Source organism: Oncorhynchus nerka, linkage group LG18, assembly GCF_034236695.1.
Source record: "Oncorhynchus nerka isolate Pitt River linkage group LG18, Oner_Uvic_2.0, whole genome shotgun sequence".
Taxonomy (NCBI): domain Eukaryota; kingdom Metazoa; phylum Chordata; class Actinopteri; order Salmoniformes; family Salmonidae; genus Oncorhynchus; species Oncorhynchus nerka.
In genome coordinates this window covers 66,063,875-66,089,690 of record NC_088413.1, presented here as the reverse complement: position 1 = coordinate 66,089,690, position 25,816 = coordinate 66,063,875, and the positions used below count along the sequence as shown (strand labels likewise).

General features: G+C 46.9%; 1 protein-coding gene across 5 annotated transcripts; it reads left to right on the top strand.

Annotated features, from left to right (window-relative positions):
* Positions 1-49: 49 nt before the first annotated feature.
* On the top strand, positions 50-25,746 carry rab3gap2 (RAB3 GTPase activating protein subunit 2 (non-catalytic)). Of its 5 annotated transcripts, none has more exons than XM_029688377.2 (35): positions 50-517; positions 1,632-1,714; positions 1,837-1,957; positions 2,135-2,216; positions 4,133-4,180; positions 4,324-4,399; positions 4,490-4,591; positions 4,711-4,810; positions 8,872-8,892; positions 9,146-9,244; positions 9,492-9,640; positions 10,101-10,180; positions 10,559-10,648; positions 10,860-10,999; positions 11,403-11,598; positions 11,695-11,838; positions 13,526-13,608; positions 13,725-13,789; positions 13,858-13,948; positions 14,074-14,201; positions 14,374-14,587; positions 14,698-14,795; positions 14,955-15,060; positions 15,188-15,348; positions 15,504-15,678; positions 15,838-16,011; positions 16,106-16,212; positions 17,903-17,969; positions 18,055-18,125; positions 22,318-22,353; positions 22,465-22,611; positions 22,839-23,054; positions 23,851-24,138; positions 25,074-25,238; positions 25,502-25,746. In XM_029688377.2, exons 1-35 carry the CDS (start codon positions 409-411, stop codon positions 25,652-25,654), a joined length of 4,185 nt encoding a protein of 1,394 aa, XP_029544237.1. In that variant the 5' UTR covers positions 50-408; the 3' UTR covers positions 25,655-25,746. The 5 variants fall into 5 exon arrangements, with proteins under 5 accessions (XP_029544237.1, XP_029544239.1, XP_029544238.1 ...); XM_029688380.2 differs by having other exon boundaries at positions 76-517; positions 22,465-22,539; XM_029688379.2 differs by lacking the exon at positions 8,872-8,892 and having other exon boundaries at positions 52-517; positions 9,149-9,244.
* The last annotated feature ends 70 nt before the right edge of the window (positions 25,747-25,816 follow it).

The following is a 25,816-nucleotide window of genomic DNA, read 5'->3' as shown; positions in this document are numbered from 1 at the left end:
CAATTTTATTTGTTGAACCTGCCTTCCTGAGCCATAGAGGGCGACGTACACGAAATCGTCTCTGTAAAAGTGCCTCGAGATTGTATTTTATGGTTAGCGATGTGTCATCGCAATACAGTCAGTCATTGGTCATCACCAAAACACTTGAAGTAAAGGGTTGAAACGGTGCAAATATTAACGAAATCCACTGACAGCAACACCTTTGTACATGTATTTGTTTACTAACATTCATGGAAACGATACATATTTCAACGCAAAGGATCCCTGAGGAGTCTTGTCTTCTTGATTAGCGCTAACTTCATCATACTGCAACGTTGTTGTTTCCCCGTTGGACTGCAGCTGCCAGCTAACGTTAGCTTAGCTGGCTAATTCCCTGTATCCCCTCTGCCTCGTCGGGACGGGGTCGAAATGTCCTGCTGCCTGCTCGAGTTCTGCCGGGTCCAAGAACTCAAAGCAGTCCGGGAGTTCTTGTTCCAGAACCAGCAAAACAACCCTTCTTTGGGGGACAAGAAAACCGGTAAGTTAACTAGCTAACGCTCAGCTCTGGGCGAGCTAAATTGCTGGTTATGACCGACTTGTTTGATTGCTTTGAAAAAAGAGACGAGGTATACAAACAGCAAAATTTGCTATAGACTTATATAAAGTGTGTGTAAAAAAAATTGAGACCAAATAATGGTTCACAAATTGCACAACTTGTTGTTGACAATCCAGTTGAAATTAGACTGTAATTTGTTCTATGGGCTACGTCACTTGTCATCTCATGCCTGCAGAATCTGACAACTCTCTGACAACTCAAGTCGCAAATTTTGTTCCAGTGATCTAAGTGCTACAAATACCAGGGAGTGTAAAGAATGCACGTATTCCTATGTCTCTTTAAATCTTTGACCTGTCACATCATGAATAATAGAATTAGAGATTATAGCAGTTGATGAGCGCAAAGTGTAGTGCAGGTGAGACCTGGAGAGCTGCAGTACCAGCGGGAGGCAGATGAAGATGGAAAGAGGGAGGAAGGAGGGGGGATTTGCCCTTTGTCATATGAGTCATCCTACAGGAGGGCGCTTGAACAGATTACCGCATGATGCTGGACAAAGGAAGACACACACTCACACACATAAGCATACATACACATACTCAAAGCCCTGAGCCATTGTACATGGATGTTGCAGTCAGACTATGTCAACAGGAGTCCCACTGTCAATGCGAGTTCTGTTAATCTCTTTCCTTCCCCCCCCACCAACTTCATCCCTTCTCTCTTTGGGTCGGGGGAGGTCTCTTGTACTTGATGCTCAGCTTTCTCTCCGCCTTCTTTGTTAGTTTGCCCCTGCCAGTCCAAAGATGTGTGTATCATGCATCACCTGATTTTAATAAATGTTTAGCTTTATAGCCTAACTATTATAATAATAATAATAATAATAATAATATATGCCATTTAGCAGACACTTTTATCCAAAGCGACTTAGTCATGTGTGCACACATTTTACTTATGGGTGGTCCCAGGAATCAAACCCACTGCCCTGGCATTAAAAGCACCATGCTCTACCAGCTGAGTTACAAAGAACCACTAACATTTTAACTGACAATTGACTCTGGATTGCACCACCTAATAGTTGTGATTGATCTCTCTCGCTCAGAGAATGAGCTGGCCTGGGACGACTCAGACTGGGGGTCATGGGATAACCCTGAGGCCAAAGAAGATGGCAGTGGCACCACCACGGTCAGTTTGTCTGTCTCTTACACTATTTATCTTCTTTAGCTGAAGACTAGCCTAAATCAGATAGCACCCTTCCATAGCCCTCTGTGATCTATAAGGTGTGGTCCTGTTGTTGTGTTCCTTAGGGGGTGGAGGAGGACAGTGCTGCAGGGAGTGCCCCCTGGCTGCAGGACTGTGTGGTTTCTCTGTCTCCCTGCTCAGACCTGATGGTGGTTGCCAAAGACCACAAGGCTGTGTTCCTCTCAGGTATGTGTCCCAAAACACAGACACGCATGTTAATGTACACACAAATTCTCTCTACCCTACCCTTATTAAAGCTACATGAAACAAAGTCAATGTCCTCAAATACATAAACATCTCCCCAATGACACATACACTGCTGTTGGCGGGGTGTGTGTTGACATTGTCTCCTCTTTCTTGCAGCGAAGTGGCGGACAGATGATGGCGGCCGAGAGGAGATGACCCTGGCTGTGTCCTGGAGTGGAACTCTCAGCACAGAGGAGGGGTGAGAGAACAGGGGGAGGAGGGAATGAGAGAACGGGGGGGAATACGGGGGGAGGAGGGGTTGGAGAGAACAGAAGGAGGAGTGGGGAGGGAGAGAGGGAGGAGGGGGAGAGAACGGGGGGAAGAGAACGGAGGAGGGGGGAAGAGAACAGAGGGAGGGAGGAGAACAGAGGGAAGAGAACAGAGGGAGGAGGGGGAGAACAGAGGGAGAACAGAGGGGGAGAGGGGGGAGAACAGAGGGAGGAGCGGGAAGAGAACGGGGAGGAGCGGGAAGAGAACGGAGGAGGAGGGGGGAAGAGAACGGAGGAGGGGGAGAACGGAGGAGGAGGGGAAAGAGAACGGAGGAGGAGGGGGGAGGGAGGGGGGGAAGAGAACGGAGGGGGGGAAGAGAACGGAGGGGGAAGAGAACGGAGGAGGGGGAAGAGAACGGAGGAGGAGGGGGAAGAGAACGGAGGGAGGAGGGGGAAGAGAACGGAGGAGGAGGGGGGAAGAGAACGGAGGGAGAGAACGGAGGAGGGGGGAAAGAGAACGGAGGAGGAGGGGGAAGAGAACGGAGGAGGAGCGGGGGGGAGAACGGAGGGGAAGGGAGAACGGAGGAGGAGCGGGAGGGAGAACGGGGGAGGGGGGAAGAGAACGGGGGAGGAGGGGGAAGAGAACGGAGGAGGAGGGGGGAAGAGAACGGAGGAGGGGGGAAGAGAACGGAGGAGGAGGGGGGGGAGAACGGAGGAGGAGCGGGGGGGAGAACGGGGGAGGAACGGGGGAGAGACGGAGGGGAAGAGAACGGGAGGAGGAGGGAAGAGAACGGAGGAGGAGGGGGAAGAGAACGGAGGAGGAGGGGGGGGAAGAGAACGGAGGAGGGGGGAGAGAACGGAGGAGGGGGGAGAGAACGGAGGAGGGGGGAGAACGGAGGAAGGGGGAGAGGACGGAGGAGGGGGGAAGAGAACGGAGGAGGAGGGGGGGGAAGAGAACGGAGGAGGAGCGGGGGGAGAACGGAGGAGGAGCGGGAGGGAGAACGGAGGAGCGGGAGGGAGCGGGGAGGAGGCGGGGGAAGAGAACGGGGAGGAGGGGGGGAAGAGAACGGAGGAGGGGGGAAGAGAACGGAGGAGGAGGGGGGGAAGAGAATGGAGGAGGAGGGGGGAAGAGAACGGAGGAGGGGGAAGGGGGAGAGAGGGGGGGAAGAGAACGGAGGAGGGGAAGAGAACGGAGGAGGGGGAAGAGAACGGAGGAGAGGGGAAGAGAACGGAGGAGGGGAAGAGAAGGAGGAGGGGAAGAGAACGGAGGAGGGAGAGAACGGAGGAGGGGAAGAGGAGGAGGGGAAGAGAACGGAGGAGGGGGAAGAGGAGGAGGGGGGAAGAGAATGGAGGAGGAGGGGGGAAGAGAATGGAGGAAGGGGGAGGAGGAGGGGGGGAATGGAGGAGGGGGGAGAGAACGGAGGAGGGGGAGGAGAGAAGAGGAGGAAGAGAACGGAGGAGGGAGGAGGGGGAGAACGGAGGAGGAGGGGGAAAGAGAAGGAGGAGGAAAGAGACGGAGGGATGGGGAAGAGAACGGAGGAGGGGGAGAAAGAGAACGGAGGAGGAGGGGGAAAGAGACGGAGGAGGAGGGGGGAAAGAGAACGGAGGAGGAGGGGGGGAGAACGGAGGGGACGGAGGGGGGACGGAGGGGAGGGGAGAACGGAGGAGGGGGAGAGAACGGAGGAGGGGAGGGAAGAGAACGGAGGAGGAGCGGGAAGAGATGAATGGATGAATGAGAGAGGAGGTTAGACTGAGAGAATGTGAGGAAAGGAAAGGACACAGAAAGAAGTCAAGATTAGATTCAATTAAATTCAATTTACTTTATTGACACGGCAAGTTCATTATTACTTACATTGTAAAAGTATACATATCGACTGTGTGTGTGTGCGTGCCTGCCTCTTTACAGGGAGAGTGTGAGCAGTGTCATCTGTATACCTCTGGCCAGCCAGAAAAGGTAAGCCATCTAGTATGTACGACACTGTCTGTGTGTGTGTCCATCCTCCATGTATGATCACTTGTGTGTACATATCAATGTGTATGTAGGTTTGTGTTCTAATGATAAGTATTAACTCTGTCTGTCTGTGTGTGTGTGTTCAGGAGTTCCACAGGTCGGCCAGACTGGACTTGTATTGTAGTGGGCTTCTCATCTGGTTATGTTCGCTTCTACACAGAGGTGCAGTACAGCAGTATTGACTTGTTACCTGGAAGTCTGGCTGGTGTGTTAATGTTATTCTAACAGTGGTGTTTTGTGTGTTTTTGTCAGAGTGGGGTCCTACTCCTAGCCCAGCTGTTGAATGAGGATCCTGTCCTGAGGCTCAAGTGTCGCACCTACGAGATCCCCCGCCACCCTGGTGTCACCGAGCAGGTACGGCTGTAGCACACACCAAAACACTGATAGCTGTCTGGGCCTGGGTATCAAGGTTCTTTTCATGACACTTTGTATTTATGAATTTCTCGCTCTCTCACTCTCTCTCTCTCTCTTAGCATGAGGAGCTGAGCATTCTTTACCCAGCAGCCCTGGTCACTATTGATGGCTTCAGTCTCTTTCAGTCTCTACGCGCCTGCAGAAACCAGGTGGCTCGAGGTACTGCTCTGTGTGTATGTTTTGTGTCTGTCGTGGTACTGCTCCCGTGTGTGTGTTTTTTTCTGTCGAGGTACTGCTCTGTGTGTGTGTGTTTTGTCTGTCGAGGTACTGCTCTGTGTGTGTGTGTTTTGTGTCTGTCAAAGTACTGCTCTGTGTGTGTGTGTTTTGTGTCTGTCGAGGTACTGCTCTGTGTGTGTGTGTTTGTGTCTGTCAAAGTACTGCTCTGTGTGTGTGTGTTTTGTGTCTGTCGAGGTACTGCTCTGTGTGTGTGTGTTTTGTGTCTGTCGAGGTACTGTAGTAGCAGTAGAGGTACAGTGCTGTCAAAAAGGCTTTTCCCCTTTTTGACAGCAAATTAGAAGTAATTTTCTCGATTTAAAATAAATAATCTTTGATACTGAAAGTTGTCAGATCTTCAACCATAACCTAATATTAGATAAAGGGAACCTGAGTTTACAAATAATAACAAAAAATTGATACTTATTTTATTTATTTAATTAACATGAAACACCCAATTCCCCTGTGTGAAGAAGTCATTGCCCCCCTACACTCAATAACTGGTTGTGCCACCTTGAGCTGCAATGAATGCAGCCAAGTGCTTCCTGTAGTTGTTGATCAGTCTCTCACATTGCTGTGGATTAATTTTTGGCTGTGGATTAATTTTCTGCTCGTTTAAAGTCCTGCCACAACATCTCAATTGGGATTAGGTCTGGACTAGAGGTCGACCGATTAATCGGACTGACCAATTAATTAGGGCCGATTTCAAGTGTTCATAACCATCGGAAATCGGTATTTTTGGGCGCCGATTTTTTTTATATATATATATATATATATATATTTTATACCTTTTATTTTATACCCTTATTTAACTAAGCAGGTCAGTTGAGAACACATTCTTATTTTCAATGATTGGCTAGGAACGGTGGGTTAACTGCCTTGTTCAGGGGCAGAACGACAGATTTTCACCTCGTCAGCTCAGTGGATCCAATCTTGCAACCTTACTGTTAACTAGTCTAACGCTCTAACCACCTGTCTCTCATTGCACTCCATGAGGAGCCTGCCTGTTACATGAATGCAGTAGAAGCCAAGATATGTTGCTAGCTAGCATTAAACGTATCTTATAAAAAACAATCAATCAATCATAATCACTAGTTATAACTACACATGGTTGATGATATTACTAGTTTATCTAGCGTGTCCTGTGTTGCATATAATCGATGCAACGCTGGGGGATGATTTAACAAAAGCGCATTTGCGAAAAAAAGCACAATCATTGGACGACTGTACCTAACCATAAACACCAATGCCTTTCTTAAAATCAATACACAGAAGTATATATTTTTTTAACCTGCATATTTAGCTAAAAGAAATCCAGGTTAGCAGGCAATATTAACCAGGTGGAATTGTGTCACTTCTCTTGCGTTCATTGCACGCAGAGTCAGGGTATATGCAACAGTTTGGGCTGCCTGGCTCATTGCGAACTAATTTGCCAGAATTTTACGTAATTATGACATAACATTGAATGTTGTGCAATGTAACAAGAATATTTAGACTGATGGATGTCACCCGTTAGATAAAATACCGAACGGTCCCGTATTTCACTGAAATAATAAACATTTTGTTTTCAAAATTATAGTTTCCGGGTTTGACCATATTAATGACCAAATGCTCATATTTCTGTGTGTTATGTTATAATTAAGTCTATGACTGATGGAGCAGTCTGACTGAGCGATGGTAGGCACCAGCAGGCTCGTAAGCATTCATTCAAACAGCACTTTAGTGCGTTTTGCCAGCAGCTCTTCGCAAGCACAGCACTGTTTATGACTTCAAGCCTATCAGCCTAATGGCTGGTGTAACCAATGTGAAATGGCTAGCTAGTTAGCGGGGTGCGCGCTAATAGCGTTTCAAACGTCACTCGGTCTGAGACTTGGAGTGGTTGTTCCCCTTGCTCTGCAAGGGTTCGCAGCTTTTGTGGAGCGATTGGTAACGCTGCTTGGAGTGTGGCTGTTGTCGATGTGTTCCTGGTTCGAGCCCAGGTAGGGGCGAGGAGAGGGACGGAAGCTATACTGTTACACTAGCAATACTATAGTGCCTATAAGAACATCCAATAGTCAAAGGAATATGAAATACAAATGGTATAGAGAGAAATAGTCCTATAAATACTATATTAACTACAACCTAAAACCTCTTACCTTGGAATATTGAAGTCTCATGTTAAAAGGAACCACCAACTTTCATATGTTCTCATGTTCTGAGCAAGGAACTCAAACATTAGCTTTTTTACATGGCACATATTGCACTTTTACTTCTCCAACACTTTGTTTTGGCATTTTTTAAACCAAATTGAACATGTTTCATTATTTATTTGAGGCTAAATCGATGTTTATTGATGTATTATATTAAGTTAAAATAAGTGTTCATTCAGTATTATTGTAATTGTCATTATTACAATTTTTTTATTTTATTAAATCGTCGATTAATCGGCCTTTTTGGTCCTCCAATAATCGGTATCGGTGTTGAAAAATCATAATCGGTCGACCTCTAGTCTGGACTTTGACTAAGCCATTTCAAAACTTCAAAATTGTTACTTTCTAATCATTTTCATGTAGACTTGACTGTGTGTTTTGGATCATTGTCTTGCTGCATGACCCAGCTGCCCTTCAGCTTCAGCTCACAGACAGATGCTCTGACATTCTCCTATAGAATTCTCTGATACAGAGCAGAATGTATTCTTGACCATTGGTATAAGGTTTTTACTGTGGAATGCAGTGTTTGGCTTTCGCCAGGCATAATGGGACCCATGTCTTCCAAAAACATATACTTTTTACTTATCTGTCCATAGAATATTCATCCTAGAGTTTTGATGATCATCCAGGTGTTTCCAGGTGCTTTTTGGCCATCTTGAGTCAACTTTTTGGATGAGATGAGTCCCATTATGTCTGGCGAAAACCAAAAACTGCATTCCACAGTTAGTTACGACAGTGCAGCAATATCTAACAAGTAATCTAACAATTCCGCAAAAAATACATTGTACACACAAATCTAAGTAAAGGAATGGAATAAGTATAAGTATAAATATATGGATGAGCAATGACAGGGTGGCATAGGCTAAGATGCAATAGATGGTATAAAATACAGTATTTACATATGAGATGAGTAATGCAAGATATGTAAACATTATTAAAGTGGCATTATTAAAGTGACTAGTGATCCATTTATTAAAGTGGCCAATGATTTCAAGTCTGTATGTAGGCAGCAGCCTCTCTGTGTTAGTGATGGCACTGTGTTGCCATACCAACGGTAAATCATGGTGGTGGTAGTGTGATGGTTTGAGGATGCTTTGCTACCTTAGGACCTGGACAACTTGCCTGAATAGAAGGAACCATGAATTCTGCTCTGTATCAGAGAATTCTACAGGAGAATGTCAGGCCATCCGTCTGTAAGCTGAAGGGCAGCTGGGTCATGCAGCAAGACAATGATCCAAAAACACACATTCAAGTCTACATGAACATGGTTAAAAAGCAACACATTTGGAATAGCCTAGTCTAGACCTAATCCCTATTGAGATGTTGTGGTAGGACTTGAAACGAGCAGTTTATGATTGAAAACCCACATATGTCACTGAGTTAAAGCAGTTCTGCATGGAAGACTGGGCCAAAATTCCTTCACAGTGACGTGAGAGACTGATCAACAACTACAGGAACCGTTTGGTTGGAGTCATTGCAGCTAAAGGTGGCACAAACCGTTATTGAGTGTAAGGCAATTACACACAGGGGCATTGTGTGTTGCATAACTTTGTTTGTAAAATATGTATGTCATTGTTGTGTTATTTGTACACTCAGGTTCCCTTTATCTAAAATTAGGTTTTGGTTAAAGATCTGATAACATTCAGTATAAAAAAATGCAACAGTAGAGAAAATTAGCAAGGGGGAAATACTTTTTCACAGCGCTGTAGGTTAATGTTCGTAGTTGTAAAACTAGTTGCAGTACCATAGTAATTGTGCTATAAAGGTTACATGATGTTTAATAGAACCATGTTCTCTATTTGCTGGCTGGGTTGACAGAGTTCGCCAGAAAGGATGCAGGTACTGACACACGCACAAAAGCTAGTATTTGACACTTAGGGTAGTACATGTAGTATTTTTGGGGGTATATTTTGTGTATTGTGGCTTGAGGTGATTTAGTCATTCCACACCATTTACTCAACTCTTTCCTTCATCTCCTATTTCTCTGGCAACCCTCACTTCCTTAACCTCTTTCTCCAAACCCCTTCTCTTACTCATTATTCCTAACTTTCTGTGTCTTTACCTCTCTCTCTCTCCCTACTCGCCCCCTCAGCAGCGGCAGCAGGCAGTGAGGTGGTCCATCCTCCTCCTCTGGCCTATAAGAAGTGGGGTCTACAGGATATGGACACCATCGTAGACCACAGCAGCGTGGGTGAGAGAGTCGAGGAGGGAGGGTCAGATGGGTGGAGGGGCACAGGGAGTGGATGGGGGGGGGCTGGAGGGAGAGGGGCAGGAGGACAGGGAGTTGGGCAGGAGGACAGGGAGAGGGGCAGGAGGACAGGTGCACGGTGAGCAGAAGTTGAAGAAGATCATGGATTCTGGTTGACAGACAGTGAAAGTGTAGCTATGTTCTCCATTATAACGGTACTCTCTCTCTCCGCCCCTCCCTCCCTTGTCAGGTATAATGACGCTGTGTGTGTTTGACCAGATGAAGAATGCGTCTATCCTGGGGGGTTTCCATGCCTCTGTGAAGGGCAGCCCCCCCGCCATGAGTCAGTACATAACTGTGGGGGGAGGACCCTACACAGGCTTCTACTATGCCATTGAGGTGTGTGTTTGTCCATCTTTTTCTTCACCTCATGCCTGTCTATTTATCTCCTTGAGAGATCGGTAGTTACTCTTTAAGAAGTAAGCACAGTCGGCATTAGTTCAGACCAGTAGCAGTGATTTTTGACATTTATATTCCCTCTAGAGCAGAGATGGGCAATAATTTTGGCTCGTGGGCCACATCAGGATTTCTGAATTCAGAGGGACGTTATTTTGAAAAAGGGCAGTTATTTGAACATTTATAAAGGTCCATTATAATTTCGACATACTTTCTATCTAGCCTGTAGTGTTATTTTAACCTAAAATAGTTTACCCCCCACCCCCAAAAATTGTTTTTACTCAAATCTTCCGCCGACTGGATTGCCTTATTTTTCCCACCCCTGCTGTAAACAGAGCGGAGATTTCTACCAAATCAGCACGAAAATGTCCAGTCATAAAATATTGTTTTTATCTCTCTCCAGGGTAGCTCCCAGCCTCTCCTCTCCCATGTGGCTCTGGCTGTGGCGAGCAAACTCACATCGGCCTTGTTCAGCGCCGCCAGGTGCGTGTGTGTTTTTCTTGGTGATTGTATGTATGAGTCTTTTCCCGGTTGTCAGTATCTTGGCCTCCTGCTCCCTTTAATCATGGTGAGTATTCCCTGTGGTGCTGTGTGTGGGTGTGTTGATACGGCTGGGGCCTTCACTAAGCCATGCTACCTCTGATACAGCCACACAGGACACAAAGCAGCAACATCAATACACTGATATATAGCCTCTCTTCCCTGACAACTAATGAATTATAACTCTGTATGTCCTCTCCCTCTTCTCCCTCTGTCTGTCTTCTGCATGGCTCCTTTCTTTCTGCACTCTTTCTCTCCCCTTCTCTCTGTCTCTCCTATCTGGCCTTTCTTTCGCACTGATCTCTTTCGCTCTCTCGTCAGTGGGTGGCTGGGCTGGAAGAAACAGAGTGAGGAGGAGCCAACTCAGAAACAGAAGCCCAAGGTGGAGCCAGCCACGCCCATGGCAGTCAGGTGACCAACACCATCCCTTTTGTCAGAAGAACTAGGGAACTGTTTGTGCTGCACATGCAATCTACGCAGTCAAATTGCCAAGTTATCTTTTTATTTACTTTAACATTAATCAATTAGCCTTTTTTTTTTTTTAAAATTTTTTTTTTTACATTTCTCACTTAACTGATTGCATAGCCCAAACTCCTTCCTCCCTCTCGTGTCCCGCCCTCAGGTTTGGTCTCCCAGACTCGCGGCGCCACGGGGAGTTCATCTGTCTGTCCCCCTGTAACACTCTGGCTGGGGTCACAGATGACTTCGGCAGGGTCACGCTGCTTGACGTGGGGAGAGGCATAGCTATCCGCATGTGGAAGGGTGAAAGAGAATTCTCCCTTCAACACTCAACAGTAGGGCCGGAACGATATCAGTATCATTAGTATCGTGGCAAGAAAACAAAATATGAAAACAGGGCTAATGTTGGAAACAAACATCATCATGTCATCCAGAGTCACATTAATTTATTTCCAAGATTTAGTACACAATATTCAACATATAGCAGGTTTTTAAAGGACCAAAGAGTTTGGTCTGCTTCTTGTTTTCATTTTTTTCCATGGAAAAAATATTGCAATACTGGTATCATCACAGCCCAACTCATCAGCAAATGAATGATCTGGTTTAGTATATAGACAGCTAATGTTGAGTAGGGTCTAGTGTTTGACTTGGAAAAAGGCCCTACTTATTTATCTAGTTATAATAACCTACTTCTGTGTTTTCCCAGGATACCGGGATGCCCAGCTGGGTTGGGTACAGGTGTCTGAGGGGCGGGGCGAGCGCGAGTCCTCACCCTCTGCGCCCCTCCCTCGGCGCCACGCCCAGTTCCTGGTCATCTATGCACCCAGGAGAGGCATCCTGGAGGTGTGGGGCACACAGCAGGGGCCCAGAGTAGGAGCCTTCACTGTAGGGAAACACTGCAGGTACACACACACACAGTTCTAATCGTATGTTTCTAAAACATTTGAACTACTTTAACCAGTAACCATTTCCTTCTCTCCTATGTGTGTATGTGTCAGGTTGCTGTATGCAGGCTACCGGCTGATGGGGGTGAACAGTGTGACTAGTCAGGGCTGGCTGCTCCACACACAGCAGGTGTGTCTGTTTGACCCTGCTACTGGAGCGCTACGCACTGTCACTGTCCCCTTCCATCTGGCCCTCAGGTGACTATTCACACTAACACACACTTCGTAGTACAGTTGGGGCATCTTGGGAAGATCAGGAGTACAATTCTTGTATTGTGAAAGATTCCACATATATAGTGCATTCGAAAAGTATTCAGACTCCTTGACTTTTGCCACATTTTTTACATTACAACCCTATTCTAAAATGAATTAAAAACGTTTTTTAAATTTTTGCAAATTTATTACAAATAAAAAGCTGAAATATGTAAATGTGATAAGTATTCAGACCCTTTACTCTACTTTGTTGAAGCACCTTTGGCAGCGATTACAGACAAGTTTTTTGGGGGTATGACGCTATAAGCTTAGCACACCTGTATTTGGGGAGTTTCTCTCATCCTTCTCTGCAGATCCTCTCAAGCTCTGTCAGGTTGGATGGGGAGCGTTGCTGCACAGCTATTTTCAGGTCTCTCCAGAGATGTTCGATTGGGTTCCTGCCCGGGCTCTGGCTGGGCCACTCAAGGACATTCAGAGACCTGTCCCGAAGCCTCTCCTGCATTGTCTTGGCTGTGTGCTTAGGGTCGTTGTCCTGTTGGAAGGTGAACCTTTGCCCAGTATGAGGTCATCAGCACTCTGGAGCAGGTTTTCATCAAGGATCTCTCTGTACTTTGCTCCGTTCATCTTTGCCTCGATCCTGACTAGTCTCCCAGTCCCTGTCACTGAAAAACCTCCCTACAGCATAATGCTGCCACCACCATGCTTCACTGTAGGGGTGGTGCCAGGTTTTTTCCAGATGTAACACTTGGCATTCAGGCCAAATAGTTCAATCTTGGTTTCATCAGACCAGAGAATCTTGTGTCTCATGGCCTGAGAGTCCTTTAAGTGCCTTTTGGCAACTCCATACGGGCTGTCATGTGCCTTTCACTGAGGAGTGATTTCCCTCTGGCCATTCTACCATAAAGGCCTGATTAGTGGAGTACTGCAGAGATGGTTGTCCTTCTGGAAGGTTCTCCCACCTCCACAGATCAACTCTGGAGCTCTGTCAGAGGGACCTTTCTTGGTCACCACCCTGACCAAGGCCCTTCTCCACCGATTGCTCAGTTTGCCCGGGCGGCCAACTCTAGGAAGAGTCTAGGTGTTTCCAAACCTCTTCCATTTAAGAATGATGGAGACCACTTTGTTCTTGGGGACCTTCAATGCTGCAGACATTTTTTTGGTACCCTTCCCCAAATCTGTGCCTCGACACAATCCTGTCTCGGAGCTCTACGGACAATTCCTTCGACCTCATGGCATAGTTTTTGCTCTGACATGCAGTGTCAACTGTGGGACCTTTATATAGACAGGTGTGTGCCTTTTCAAATCTTGTCCAATCAATTGAATTTACCCCAGGTGGACTCCAAGTTGTAGAAACATCTCAAGGATGATCAATGGAAACGGGATGCACCGGAGCTCAATTTCGAGTCTCACAGCAAAGGGTCTGAATACTTATGTAAATAAGGTATTTCAGTTTATTTTTTTATACATTTGCAAACATTTCTAAAAACCTGTTTTCACTTCGTCATTATGTATAGATTGATAAGGATGTTTATTTATTTAATCAATTTTAGAATAAGGCTGTAACGTAACAAAATGTGGAAAAAGTGAAGGGGTCTGAATACTTTCCGAATGCACCATACACAGCCTGTGTAGTTTTACCAAAGGGACATAATGATTATGTTCCCTATGTCAGTGATAAGAAGAGTGAGAGGGCGAAGGACATGCACCTGCTGAAGAGACTGACCACACTACTGAAGAGCAGAGAGGTGGAACCAGGTACGACAGAGATGGAGGGGGGAAATTAAAAGATGGGAGGATACCCTTTACCCTTTAAGTATTTGAACAGGGCAAACCAGAAGAGCTCTTTCTTACCTTTGACCTCCTCTCTACAGATATCCTGGAGAGCGAGGCCCAGAGTGTACTGCTGGACATCAAACACCCTGCCGTTAAGAAACAGGTCACACACACACACACACACATACATAGTGGGGTCAGTTCTACTACTTACTGCTCTCTGTCCTTTAGGCCCTGGAGTCTTTGCTAGCCAATAAGAATGCTCCAGTCTCCTGTCTGACCAACATCACCCGAGTCTTACTGGCCAGTCTCAAAGGGCAAGGTACTGTGTATTTCTGGATATGTATTGAGGTTGAATATTATTAAACCGTGTACAAATAGGTGTCTTAATGTCTGTGTGTGTGGGTTAATGCCTGTGTGTGTTGCCCGTGTGCTCTGTCCCTGCAGACCCTGAGGCGGTAGATGAAGGGTTGTTCCAGTTGTGTTCCTCCCAGCTGAAACTGCTGCAGCTCTACACAGACATCCAACAGCTCCACTCTACTGGGGAGGCCACCACAGACACACACACTGAACCTGTGAGTACAACCAACACCACTGGTTGTACAGCAGTCTGACACTGAATTAACTAGCTACATTCAAGGCAGTAAACGGCAGGCCATTGCTGAGTTGTCATCAACACTCACCAATTTGGAATCTAGAACCACTCTTCTATTTTCTCTTGTTCCACATCCACCTCTTCCTTTTCAGACGGAGGTTGCAGGTATAGCGGAGGAGCTGGCCCGTGTCTCCCCTACCCTGCAGCGCTACGCAGAGCTCACATCCGGCTCCCGCCCCTCCGTCTCTTTCGCCCTGGACTCCCCCGACGCATCACTTCCTGTCCGGAGCTTCCTGTCCCAGATGGAGTGTGAGGGAGAGGAGATCAGAGTGGTGCCAGGGCCCAACGCAGACTGGACACAGCTTGGTAGAATGAAAACGCACACACACACACGACACAAAGACACGCACAGACACACACACTATTACATATGTGTATTAGAGGTTAGTTTGTGTGTGTGTGTTTTTCCCCTGTAGGGAGCTTTCTGTTCTGGGGCTGTCTGACAGGAGAGAGCCCTCTACAGAAAGTCTGTAACACACTGCAGAAGACCGGCATCAGCCCACAGCAACTACTGGTGAGGAGAGGCGGGAGAGAGGGTGAAGAGGTGGTGGAGGAATAAGAGGAAGCCGATTCTAGAAAGGGAGGATTTGGGTATGGGAGGAAGAATGGACTGTTTGAAATATAATTAAATGTTACTCATCCATCTTGTCTGTCCGTGTGTGTTTTCCCTCAGTCTCTGCTGCTGAGTGTATGGCTGCACAGAGAGAAGGAAGTATTGAAAAAAACAGAGGCCGTCAGACACCTACACACACTGCTCACTGCCCTCAGCTCCATGAAAGGTGTGTGAGCACATCTTATTTCCAATCTGTTCTGTGCTGTGATGACATTGAGTTAGCTTGTGGTTAGATGGTATGTGGCTAGGCTCCCATTGACTTCTGTAGACGGCTGTGTTCCTCCTCTCCCTAGGTGCGGTGGAGGAGTCGTGGGACATGCAGTGTGTCTCCCCCTGGTGGCAGCAGGTGCGGTCTGCGTGTGTCCAGTCCCACAGTTCTGCTGCCGCCCTGTTGGCTGCAATAGTGGCTCACCGCGCTGCTAAAGCTAACATCACCATCCTGGCTGAAACCAAGGTCACACACCACACACACACACACACACACACACACACACACACATATAATCACCTGGCTCTGGCAAAGGAGAGGGTGAACACACACACCCTAGCACACACACACACTGATATGTGTGCTTCGTCACTGACTCTGTGTGTGTGTGTGTGTATCAGTTCCAGTCGGAGTGGGAGGCGGTGTCGTTGGAGCTGGAGCAGTGGGCGGTGTGTGTGAGACAGCTGGAGGACGTGTTGTCCCTGCAGACACTGCTGTGTGTGCCTCCTCCTCAGGGAACACCAGGGAGCGCCACACCACACTGTTCAGTCAAAGCCCTGCTGGAGGGGGGCCGAGGTACTGGATATGTACTATAAGAAATAAAAAGTCCATAATCCCTGAAGGAATCTCAGATCTGAGAGGGTTGGGATTGGTGAGAGTGATACAATACAATCACATATACAGTAGATCAGTGATTACCTACGCGCTCTCTCTCTCCCCTTTGTCCTCTCTCAGGTGGTATAGCAGACAGTGTGGCTAAGTGGGTGTTCAGGCAGGACTTGGCCCCTGAGCGGCTGAAGGACATGCTGCAGAGGAGGGGGGAAGCCGAGAGCACGGAACAGCCCTCCCAGCCAGAGCAGGGGAAGGGAGAAAAGAGCCAGGAGGATGCAGCCTTCAACAGGGCAGCAGGTGAGTGTGTACTCCTGTGGTCACTAACCTGATTCCTCCATAGGGAAGTGTATTTGTTGTTGTTCTATTAGTGTGTGTTCCTGTGTTCCTCCAGAGCTGCTGGTGTCTGTGTGTCAGCGTTTCCCAGACTCCCTCTCTCCTGACCTGCTGTTTGCCCACTGCTGCTGGGAGTACGTGGTGCAGTGGAACAAAGACCCAGAGGTGGGGCTCCGTACAGTACCGGCACACAGACCTTCACATCCAACACAGTCACATCTATACACACAGACATCCATACATATCTATATACACACTCACATTTACACACACAGACATGCACATACATACACATCTACAGCACCAGTCAAAAGTTAGGACACTTCTTAAACAATGTTTTTTCTTTATTTTGACTATTTTCTACATTGTAGAATAATAGTGAAGATGTCAAAACTATGAAATAACACATATGGAATCATGTAGTAACCAAAAAAGTGTTAAACAAATGAAAGTATATTTTAGATTCTTCAAAGTAGCCACCCTTTGCCTTGATGACAGCTATGCACACTCTTGGCATTCTCTCAACCAGCTTCACCTGGAATGCTTTTCCAACAGTCTTGAAGGAGTTCCCACATATGCTGAGGACTTGTTGGCTGCTTTTTCTTCCCTCCACGGTCCAACTCATCCCAAACCATCTCAATTGGGTTGAGGTCGGGTGATTGTGGAGTCCAGGTCATCTGATGCCGCACTCTATCACTCTTCTTCTTGGTCAAATAGCCCTGTCACAGCCTGGAGGTGTGTTTTGGGTAATGATAGTCCCACTGAGTGCAAACCAGATGGGATGGCGTATCGCTGCAAAATGCTGTGGTAGCCATGCTGGTTAAGTGTGTCTTCAATTCGAAATAAGTCACTGACAGTATCACCAGCAAAGCGCCCCCACACCATCACAGCTTCTCCTCCATGCTTCACAGTGGGAACCACACATGCAGAGATCATCCGTTCACCTACTCTGCGTCTCACAAAGACAGAAATCTCAAATTTGGACTCATCAGACCAACGGGCAGACTTCCACCGGTCTAATGTCCATTGCTCGTGTTTCTTGGCCCAAGCAAGTCTTCTTCTTATTGGTGTCCTTTAGTAATGGTTTCTTTGCAGCAATTCGACCATGAAGGCCTGAATCACGCAGTCTCCTCTGAACAGTTGATGTTGAGATGTGTCTGCTGCTTTTATTTTGGCGCAATATGAGGTAGAGAAATGTTAATGAACTTATCTTCTGCAGCAGAGGTAACTCTGGGTCTTCCTTTCCTGTGGTGGTCTTCATGAGAGCCAGTTTCATCATAGCGCTTGGTGGTTTTTGCGACTGCACTTGAGTTCTTGAAATTTTCCGCATTGACTGACCTTCATGTCTTAAAGTAATGATGGACTGTCGTTGAGCTGTTCTTGTCATAATATGGACTTGGTTATTTACCAAATATGGCTATCTTCTGTATACCACCCCTATCTTGTCACAACACAACTGATTTAGCTCAAACACATTAAGGAAAGAAATTCCACAAATGAACTTTTAACAAGGCACACCTGTTAATTGAATTGCATTCCAGGTGACTACCTCATGAAGCTGATAGAGAGAATGCCAAGAGTGTGCAAAGCTGTCATCATTGCAAAGGGTGGCTACTTTGAAGAATCTCAAATATAGAATATATTTTGATTAGTTTAAAACGTTTATGGTTGCTACATGATTCCATGTGTTATTTCATAGTTTTGATGTCTTCACTATTATTCTACAATGTAGAAAATAGTCAAACATAAAGAAAAGCCCTGGAATTAGTAGGTGTGTCCAAACTTTTGACTGATACTGTATATACTGACAGTTTGAGGTGTACAATCAAATGTTTTGTTGTTTCTCACTCTGTAGGAGGGGAGATATCTTTGTTGGGCGGTGGAACATCTGAAGCTAGTCTCAAGTCCTCACATCCAGCTGGGTGAGACTATGCTTCACGTTATGCAATATTCACTCAGTGTGTCCATTCGTTTGTGCTATAAGATGGTTCTCTCTTTCTCCTGCAGGCATCTCTTCAATGATGTGGAACACGTTCATCGTTAAATGTTTCTCAGCTGCTGCTTTCCTTATAGAGAAGGTGAGCAGAATATTAGGGATGTGCATCTTTCCCTTTCAACACGATTCGATATCTAGATGCACGGGCTCCGAAACGATACAGGAATGATACATTTTAGTTTGAAAGGAATCAATGTGAATCGGTTCGATACGATGCACTAACATTGGTTTGCATAAACACATATTTTCCATTACAAATTCAAATCTGCAAATGGATCTGATGAGCTAGGACTCTGAGCTGTATCTGTCTGAGCTGACTTCTTTCTGTGTGTGTGTGTGTGTGTGTGTGTTATACCATACCTGTCTGAGCTGAATTCTTTCTCTCTGTGTGTGTGTGCTATATCTGTATGAGCTGACCTCTCTCTGTGTGTGTGTGCTATATCTGCCTGAGCTGACCTCTCTCTCTCTGTGTGTGTGCTATATCTGCCTGAGCTAATCTCTCTCTCGCTGTGTGTGTGTGTGTTTGCTATATCTGCCTGAGCTAACCTCTCTCTCGCTGTGTGTGTGTGTGTGCTATATCTGCCTGAGCTAACCTCTCTCTGTGTGTGTGTGTGCTATATCTGCCTGAGCTAACCTCTCTCTGTGTGTGTGTGTGCTATATCTGCCTGAGCTGACCTCTCTCTCTCTGTGTGTGTGTGTGTGTGTTTGCTATATCTGCCTGAGCTGACCTCTCTCTCGCTGTGTGTGTGTGTTTGCTATATCTGCCTGAGCTAACCTCTCTCTCGCTGTGTGTGTGTGTGTGTGCTATATCTGCCTGAGCTAACCTCTCTCTCGCTGTGTGTGTGTGTTTGCTATATCTGCCTGAGCTAACCTCTCTCTCGCTGTGTGTGTGTGCTATATCTGCCTGAGCTGACCTCTCTGTGTGTGTGTGTGCTATATCTGCCTGAGCTGACCTCTCTCTCTGTGTGTGTGTGCTATATCTGCCTGAGCTAACCTCTCTCTCGCTGTGTGTGTGTGTGCTATATCTGCCTGAGTTAACCTCTCTCTCGCTGTGTGTGTGTGTGTGTGTGTGTTTGCTATATCTGCCTGAGCTAACCTCTCTCTCGCTGTGTGTGTGTAAATTATGTACATGTACACTGAACAAAACTATAAATGCAAAATGCAACAAAGATTTTAGTGAGTTACAGTTCATATAAAGGAAAATTGAAAAAGTAATTAGGCTCTAATCTATAGATTTCACATGACTGGGAATACAGTTCTGCATCTGTTTGTCACAGATACACTATATGACCAAAAGTACATGTTTGTCGAACATCTCATTCCAAAATCACAGGCATTAACATGGACTTTCCACTAGATGTTGGAACATTTCTGTGGGAACTTGCTTCCATTCAGCCACAAGAGCATTAGAGGTCGGGCACAGGTCTTGGGCAATTAGGCCTGGCTCGCAGTCAGTGTTTAAATGTATTCCAAAGGTGTTTGATGGGGTTGAGGTCAGGGCTCTGTGCAGGCCAGTCAAGTTCTTCCACACCGATCCCGACAAACATTTCTGTATGGACATCGCTTTCTGCACGGGGACATTGTCATGCTGAAACAGGAAAGCCCTTCCCCAAACTGTTGCCACAAAGTTGGAAGCACAGAATCGTCTAGAATGCCACTGGAAATAAGGGGCCTAGCCTGAACCATGAAAAATAGTCCCAGACCATTATTCCTCCTCCACCAAAGTTTATAGTTGGCTGTATGCATTGGGGCAGGTAGTGTTTTCCTGGCAGCTGCCAAACCCAGATGCGTCCTTCGGGCTGACAGAAATTTGACAAACTGACTTGTTAGAAAGTTGGCATCTTATGACTGTGTCACGTTGAAAGTCACTGAGCTCTTCAGTAAGGCACTTATATTGCCAATGTTTGTCTATGGATATTGCATGGCTGTGTGCTTGGTTTTATACATCTGTCAGTAATGGGTGTGGCTGAAATAATAGCCGTTCCAATAATTTGAAGAGGTATTTCACATACTTTTGTATATATAGTGTACCTTAAAAAAAAAAAGTAGGGGCGTGGATCAGAAAACCAGTCAGTACCACCATTTGCCTCATGTGGCACAACACATCTTCACATAGAGTTGATCAGGCTGTTGATTGTGGCCTGTGGAATGTTGTCCCACTCCTCTTTTAATGTCTGTGCAAAGTTTCTGAATGTGGTGGGAACTGGAACACGCTGTAGTACATGTCAAATCAGAGCATCTCAAACATGCTCATGTCTGGTGAGTATGCAGGCCATGGAAGAACTGGGACATGTTCAGCTTCCAGGAATTGCGTACAGGTCCTTGCGACATGGGGCCATGCATTTTCATGCTGAGACGTGATGGCGGCAGATGAATGGCACAACAATGGGCCTCAGAATCTCGTCACGGTATCTCTGTCCATTCACATTGCCATCGATAAAATGCAATTGTGTTCGTTGTCCGTAGCTTATGCCTGCCCATACCACAACTCCACCGCCACCATACACGCGGTTTGCCGGGACAGTTGAAACCAGGATTAATCTGTGAAGAGCACACTTTTCAGCGTGGGGCTGTGCTGCATTTGTCCACTGAAGTCGGATACGACGCCGAACTGCAGTCAGGTCAAGACCCTGGTGAGGACGCAAGCACGCATATGAGCTCCCCTGAGACGACTGTTTCTGACAGTTTGCGACGAAATTATTCGATTAGCTGTCTGGGTGGCTGGTCTCAGACGATCCCGCAGGTGAAGAAGCCGGATGTAGAGGTCCTGGGCTGGCGTGATTACACGTGGTCTGTGGTTGTGAGCTCAGTTGGACGCAGTACCAAATTGTCTAAAACGACATTGGAGACGGCTTATGGTAGAGAAATTAACATTAACTTCTGGTGGACAGACATTCCTGCAGTCAGCATGCCAATTGCATTGTGTGACAACTGCACATTTTAGAGTGGCCTTTTATTGTCCCCAGCACAAGATGCACCTGTGTAATTATCATGCTGTTTAATCAGCTTCTTGATATGCCACACCTGTCAAGTGGATGGATTATCTTGGCAAAGAGGAAATGCTCACTAACAGGGATGTAAACAAATGTGTGCACAACATTTGAGAGAAATAAGCTTTTTGTGCGTATTAAAAATATCTAGGATATTTTATTTCAGCTCTTGGAACAAGGGACCAACACTTTACATGGTGTGTTTATATTTTTGTTCAGTATGTATGGTGTATGTAGGGCTAAGCCACAAGGGAGACTGGGCACCAGCCACCCCACTATCAGATAAGGGGGGAATGTTTGCTTTTTGTTCCCCCCCCCACTGTTAAAATGAATATATAGCACAGCTTTTTGTATTTATTTTTTTGCCGAAATCCATACTTTTTCAAACTTTCAACAAAAACAACCACCGACTGTTTGCTCATTGCTGTTGCTCAGATGGCAACTCGTCGCAAATGCGCATGTGCCAATTGAATCTCAACAAGGACAAAGCCGGTGGTTGTATTTGATTAACATTTATTGAAAATGTATGGATTTCAGCAAACAAAGGCACACAACTACAGAGGACAGACATAGGTAGAAGGTAGGCGTTCGATAATTAAATGCATTTGAAGGATTGACCTTGGGCGAATCGATGGAGGTGGTCCTAGGTTCCACAAACCCAGGTCTCTGCTCCACTGTTTGTGGAGTCATCACAATCTTCCTTCACCATGGAGTGGAATTTAGTCCACTATATCCAAATGAGAGTTGTCTCCAGCGGTAGCTTAGGCTATTCCAGTAAAATGCCGTTTTCAACAGCACCTTTGATAACAATAACCTTGAAATTACATCGGTTGAACTTGTCACTCAACTAATAAAGCCTAATATTGCGCAAGCCATTTGAAACATTTGAATGCTGAAGGTGACAGGTGGCCGACCTCGCGTTAGGCAATGTGCACTTTGACTAGGCTACTGATATTGATCGATGACTGTCAACACAGTTAAACGCTCGACACTGAAGTAGAGGAAATAAAGTAATATGAGCCATGTTAGTGAACCGGCGATACGTAACGTTTGAATCGAGTTTCTGACCGTTTCAGTCCTATCTTAAACATTTGAGCCGGGGATCGATGCGTATCTGTGAATCATTACATCCCTACAGAATATGTTCATCAGAACTCTCACATACAAAACAAACATTCTGTAGGGATGTAACCATTCAAATCAGTCCCCGGTGTGTCCTGATTCTGATCATGATTCTCTTCATAGTGCTCCAATTGATCGTCTGTTTGTGTTTTCTCTCCACAGGTGGGGAAGGCCCCTAAGGACCGCCTGTGTCGACGGGTGAGCAGCCCTGCCCTATTCAGCCTTACAGCTACATACCTCTCCTCTGATTGGGACTTGTTTTGGTTGTGAATAGACGTGTAGATAACGTCTGTCTGTGTGTGTATTCAGGATGTGGGAATGGGAGACTGTGCCATGACAGCATTCCTGGGCTCCTGTGTTCAGCTGCTACAGATTCTGATGGAGGTACGGATCAAAAAAGATGGATGGATGCATACAGTTGGGCAGATTAAAATGTTTCCCTGCGTTGCAGCACAGGTAAAAAGCATGTGCTGCATGCAAGTGGGTATATGTGCATGTCACCATGCAAGAGAGTTTGTCACAGTGTACCATTACTGCAGCACGGGGATTTAGAATAATTATTTTTGAACTAAAGCATCTGTAGTTGCACAGATAGACTGCGCTTTGGATGGTTTTTAATAGTGATACTGGCAAGTGAGGCTGGTCCTTGGTTACTCTGAACCCCTCTCCCCTCTCTCCTCCAGGCAGACTCGGGGGTAGAAGAGGTGACTCCTCCCGAGCTGTGTGTGGAGGAGGTGTGGGGGGAAGCAGAGGGTCCTGCCTCCCTAGCAGAGCTAGCCCTGGAGCAGAAGGGAGTTCACTACCCCCTTGTACAACACCACTATCTCCTGGCCTCTCTACTCCACACTGCTATGACCTTCAGTCTCAGGGTCAAACCACTCAGCCTGTTCGACAGCAAGGTGAGACAAACACGTAGTGTAAACCAAAGAGTACACACATGCAGTGTTTAACCCTCTCCTCAGGGCCATAGTGTAGGTCAGTGTTTCCCAACCCTCTCCTCTGGCCTCCCCAGATGTTTCACATGTTTGTTTTAACCCTAAACTGGCACACCTGATTCAATTAGTCACAGGCTTGATGATTAGTTGACTAATTGAGTTAGGTGTGCCAGTTTTTAGAGAGAGAGGGTTGGGAAACACTGACCTACATTATGGCCCTGAGGAGAGGGTTGGGAAACACTGACCTACACTATGGCCCTGAGGAGAGGGTTGGGAAACACTGACCTACACTATGGCCCTGAGGAGAGGGTTGGGAAACACTGACCTACACTATGGCCCTGAGGAGAGGGTTGGGAAACACTGACCTACACTATGGCCCTGAGGAGAGTGTTGGGAAACACTGACCTACACTATGGCCCTGAGGAGAGGGTTGGGAAACACTGACCTACACTATGGCCCTGAGGAGAGGGTTGGGAAACACTGACCTACACTATGGCCCTGAGGAGAGGGTTGGGAAACACTGACCTACACTATGGCCCTGAGGAGAGTGTTAGGAAACACTGACCTACACTATGGCCCTGAGGAGAGGGTTGGGAAACACTGACCTACACTATGGCCCTGAGGAGAGGGTTGGGAAACACTGACCTACACTATGGCCCTGAGGAGAGTGTTGGGAAACACTGACCTACACTATGGCCCTGAGGAGAGGGTTGGGAAACACTGACCTACACTATACACTGCAAGTCTTTCCTTCCTCCAGGGTAAGAATGCCTTCTTTAGAGAGCTGTCGTCCATCCAGCTGATGCCCAGTGGAGACATGGACCCTGGCCTGGTCTCCCTCAGACAGGAGTTCCTGCTCAGGGTGTTGACAGGCTGGGTGACGACCCAGAGGGAGGCGGTGGAGGGCCCTGGGTCTGGGTCGGGGGACAAGACGTGGCCCTCTCTGTGTCTGGACCTGGGACTCCTGCTGCAGGTCAACCCGGACATCCTGCGCAGACATCTGGTGTGTGAGCTGTACAACCAGGGCCTGGACCCCCGGGCAGAGCAGGTAGGTAGTCATACACCAACAGGTCCCTCAATACACATCTGCTGGTAACTGGATAGAAACTGATACACATACTAACACATAAAACATAAACCCCCCAGTGAGTGTATTGGGTACACCCATCTAGTACCGGGTTGGACTCCCCTATGCCTCCAGAACAGCCTGAATTCTTCAAGGTGTTGGAAATGTTCCACATGGATTTTGGTCCATGCTGACACGATGGCATCACGCAGTTGCTGCAGATTGGACGTTGGTACATTCATGCTGCGAACAGCCTGTTCCTTCTCATTCCAAAGATGCTCTATTGGGTTGAGGTCTGGGGACTGACCAGGCCACTCAACTGAACTAAATGTTCTTCCACTCCTCAATTGTCCAGTGTTGGTGACCGTGTTCTCACTGGAGCCCTCTTGTTCTTCTCTAGTAGGAGTGGAACCCAGGGTGGTCGTCTGCTACAATAGCCCATCCCTGACAAGGATCGACGAGTTGTGCATTTCAGAGATGCCGCTCTGTACTGATATACTGCACTGTTATTTGCCTGTTAGCTTGCACGGTTCTTGCCGTTCTCCTTCGACCTCTCTCATCAACAAGCTGTTTTCGCCCAAAGGACTGCTGCTGACTGGATGTTATGTCAGTCTCACCATTCTCTGTAAACCTGGGTGGCTGTTTCTGAGATGCTGGATCCGGAGTGCCTAGCATCAATGATCATACCACGCTCGGTCACTGGTTTTGCCCATTCTAACATTCAATAGAACAGTAACCGAATGCATCGACGTCGGTCTGCTTTATAAAACGAGCGGGTGGTGTACCTAAAACTATCCTATGAGTGTACATATTCGTACACTCATGTCACTTGTCATATTTAATAACTTTATACACACAATGAATATGATCACTCACACAAAATATGACATTGAAGCCTGTGGTGTGTGTGTTGTCAGGTGATGTTTGAGGTGGAGGATAAGGACGTGTTGGGTTCCCAGCTGTTGGTTCTAACAGGTCAGAGGCTGAGCTACTCCCTGCTCCACACCCAGACCCAGACCCGGCCTGCCATGGAGCTGCTGGCTCGCCTTCCCCCCACACTCTGCACCTGGCTCAAGGCTATGGTGAGATCAACCTCTGTGTTACCTTATAACATGTTATAACCACTGTAGAACACCTGGCTCAAGCCTATAGTGAGACTTACCAGCCTCCTGAATACACACTATAACCACGTTATGGCACCTTCATAACACTTAAGGCCATGGTGAGACCAGCTAGTCTTCGACGTCATCCTATAACCACTGAACATCATCTTGTGTAACTAATTCAACCCCCTAGTTTTGTGTGAGTTACTGATGCTATTCATGTGTATCTGTGTTTTCCCCAGGACCCCAGTGAGCTGGGGTGCCCATCGGTGCCCCTGAGTCAGACCAGCAGGCTGGTGAGCCGCCTCATAGAGATCCTACCTGAGAACCACGGCCAGTACAGCCTGGCACTACACCTACTGGAGGCTGTGGAGGACCTGCAGAGAGAGGACTGAGAAAGGGGGAGTAGAAGACCTGCAGAGAGAGGACAGAGGGGGAGAGAGGGAGTAGAAGACCTGCAGAGAGAGGACAGAGAGGGGGAGAGAGGGAGTAGAAGACCTGCAGAGAGAGGACAGAGAGGGGGAGAGAGGGAGTAGAAGACCTGCAGAGAGGACAGA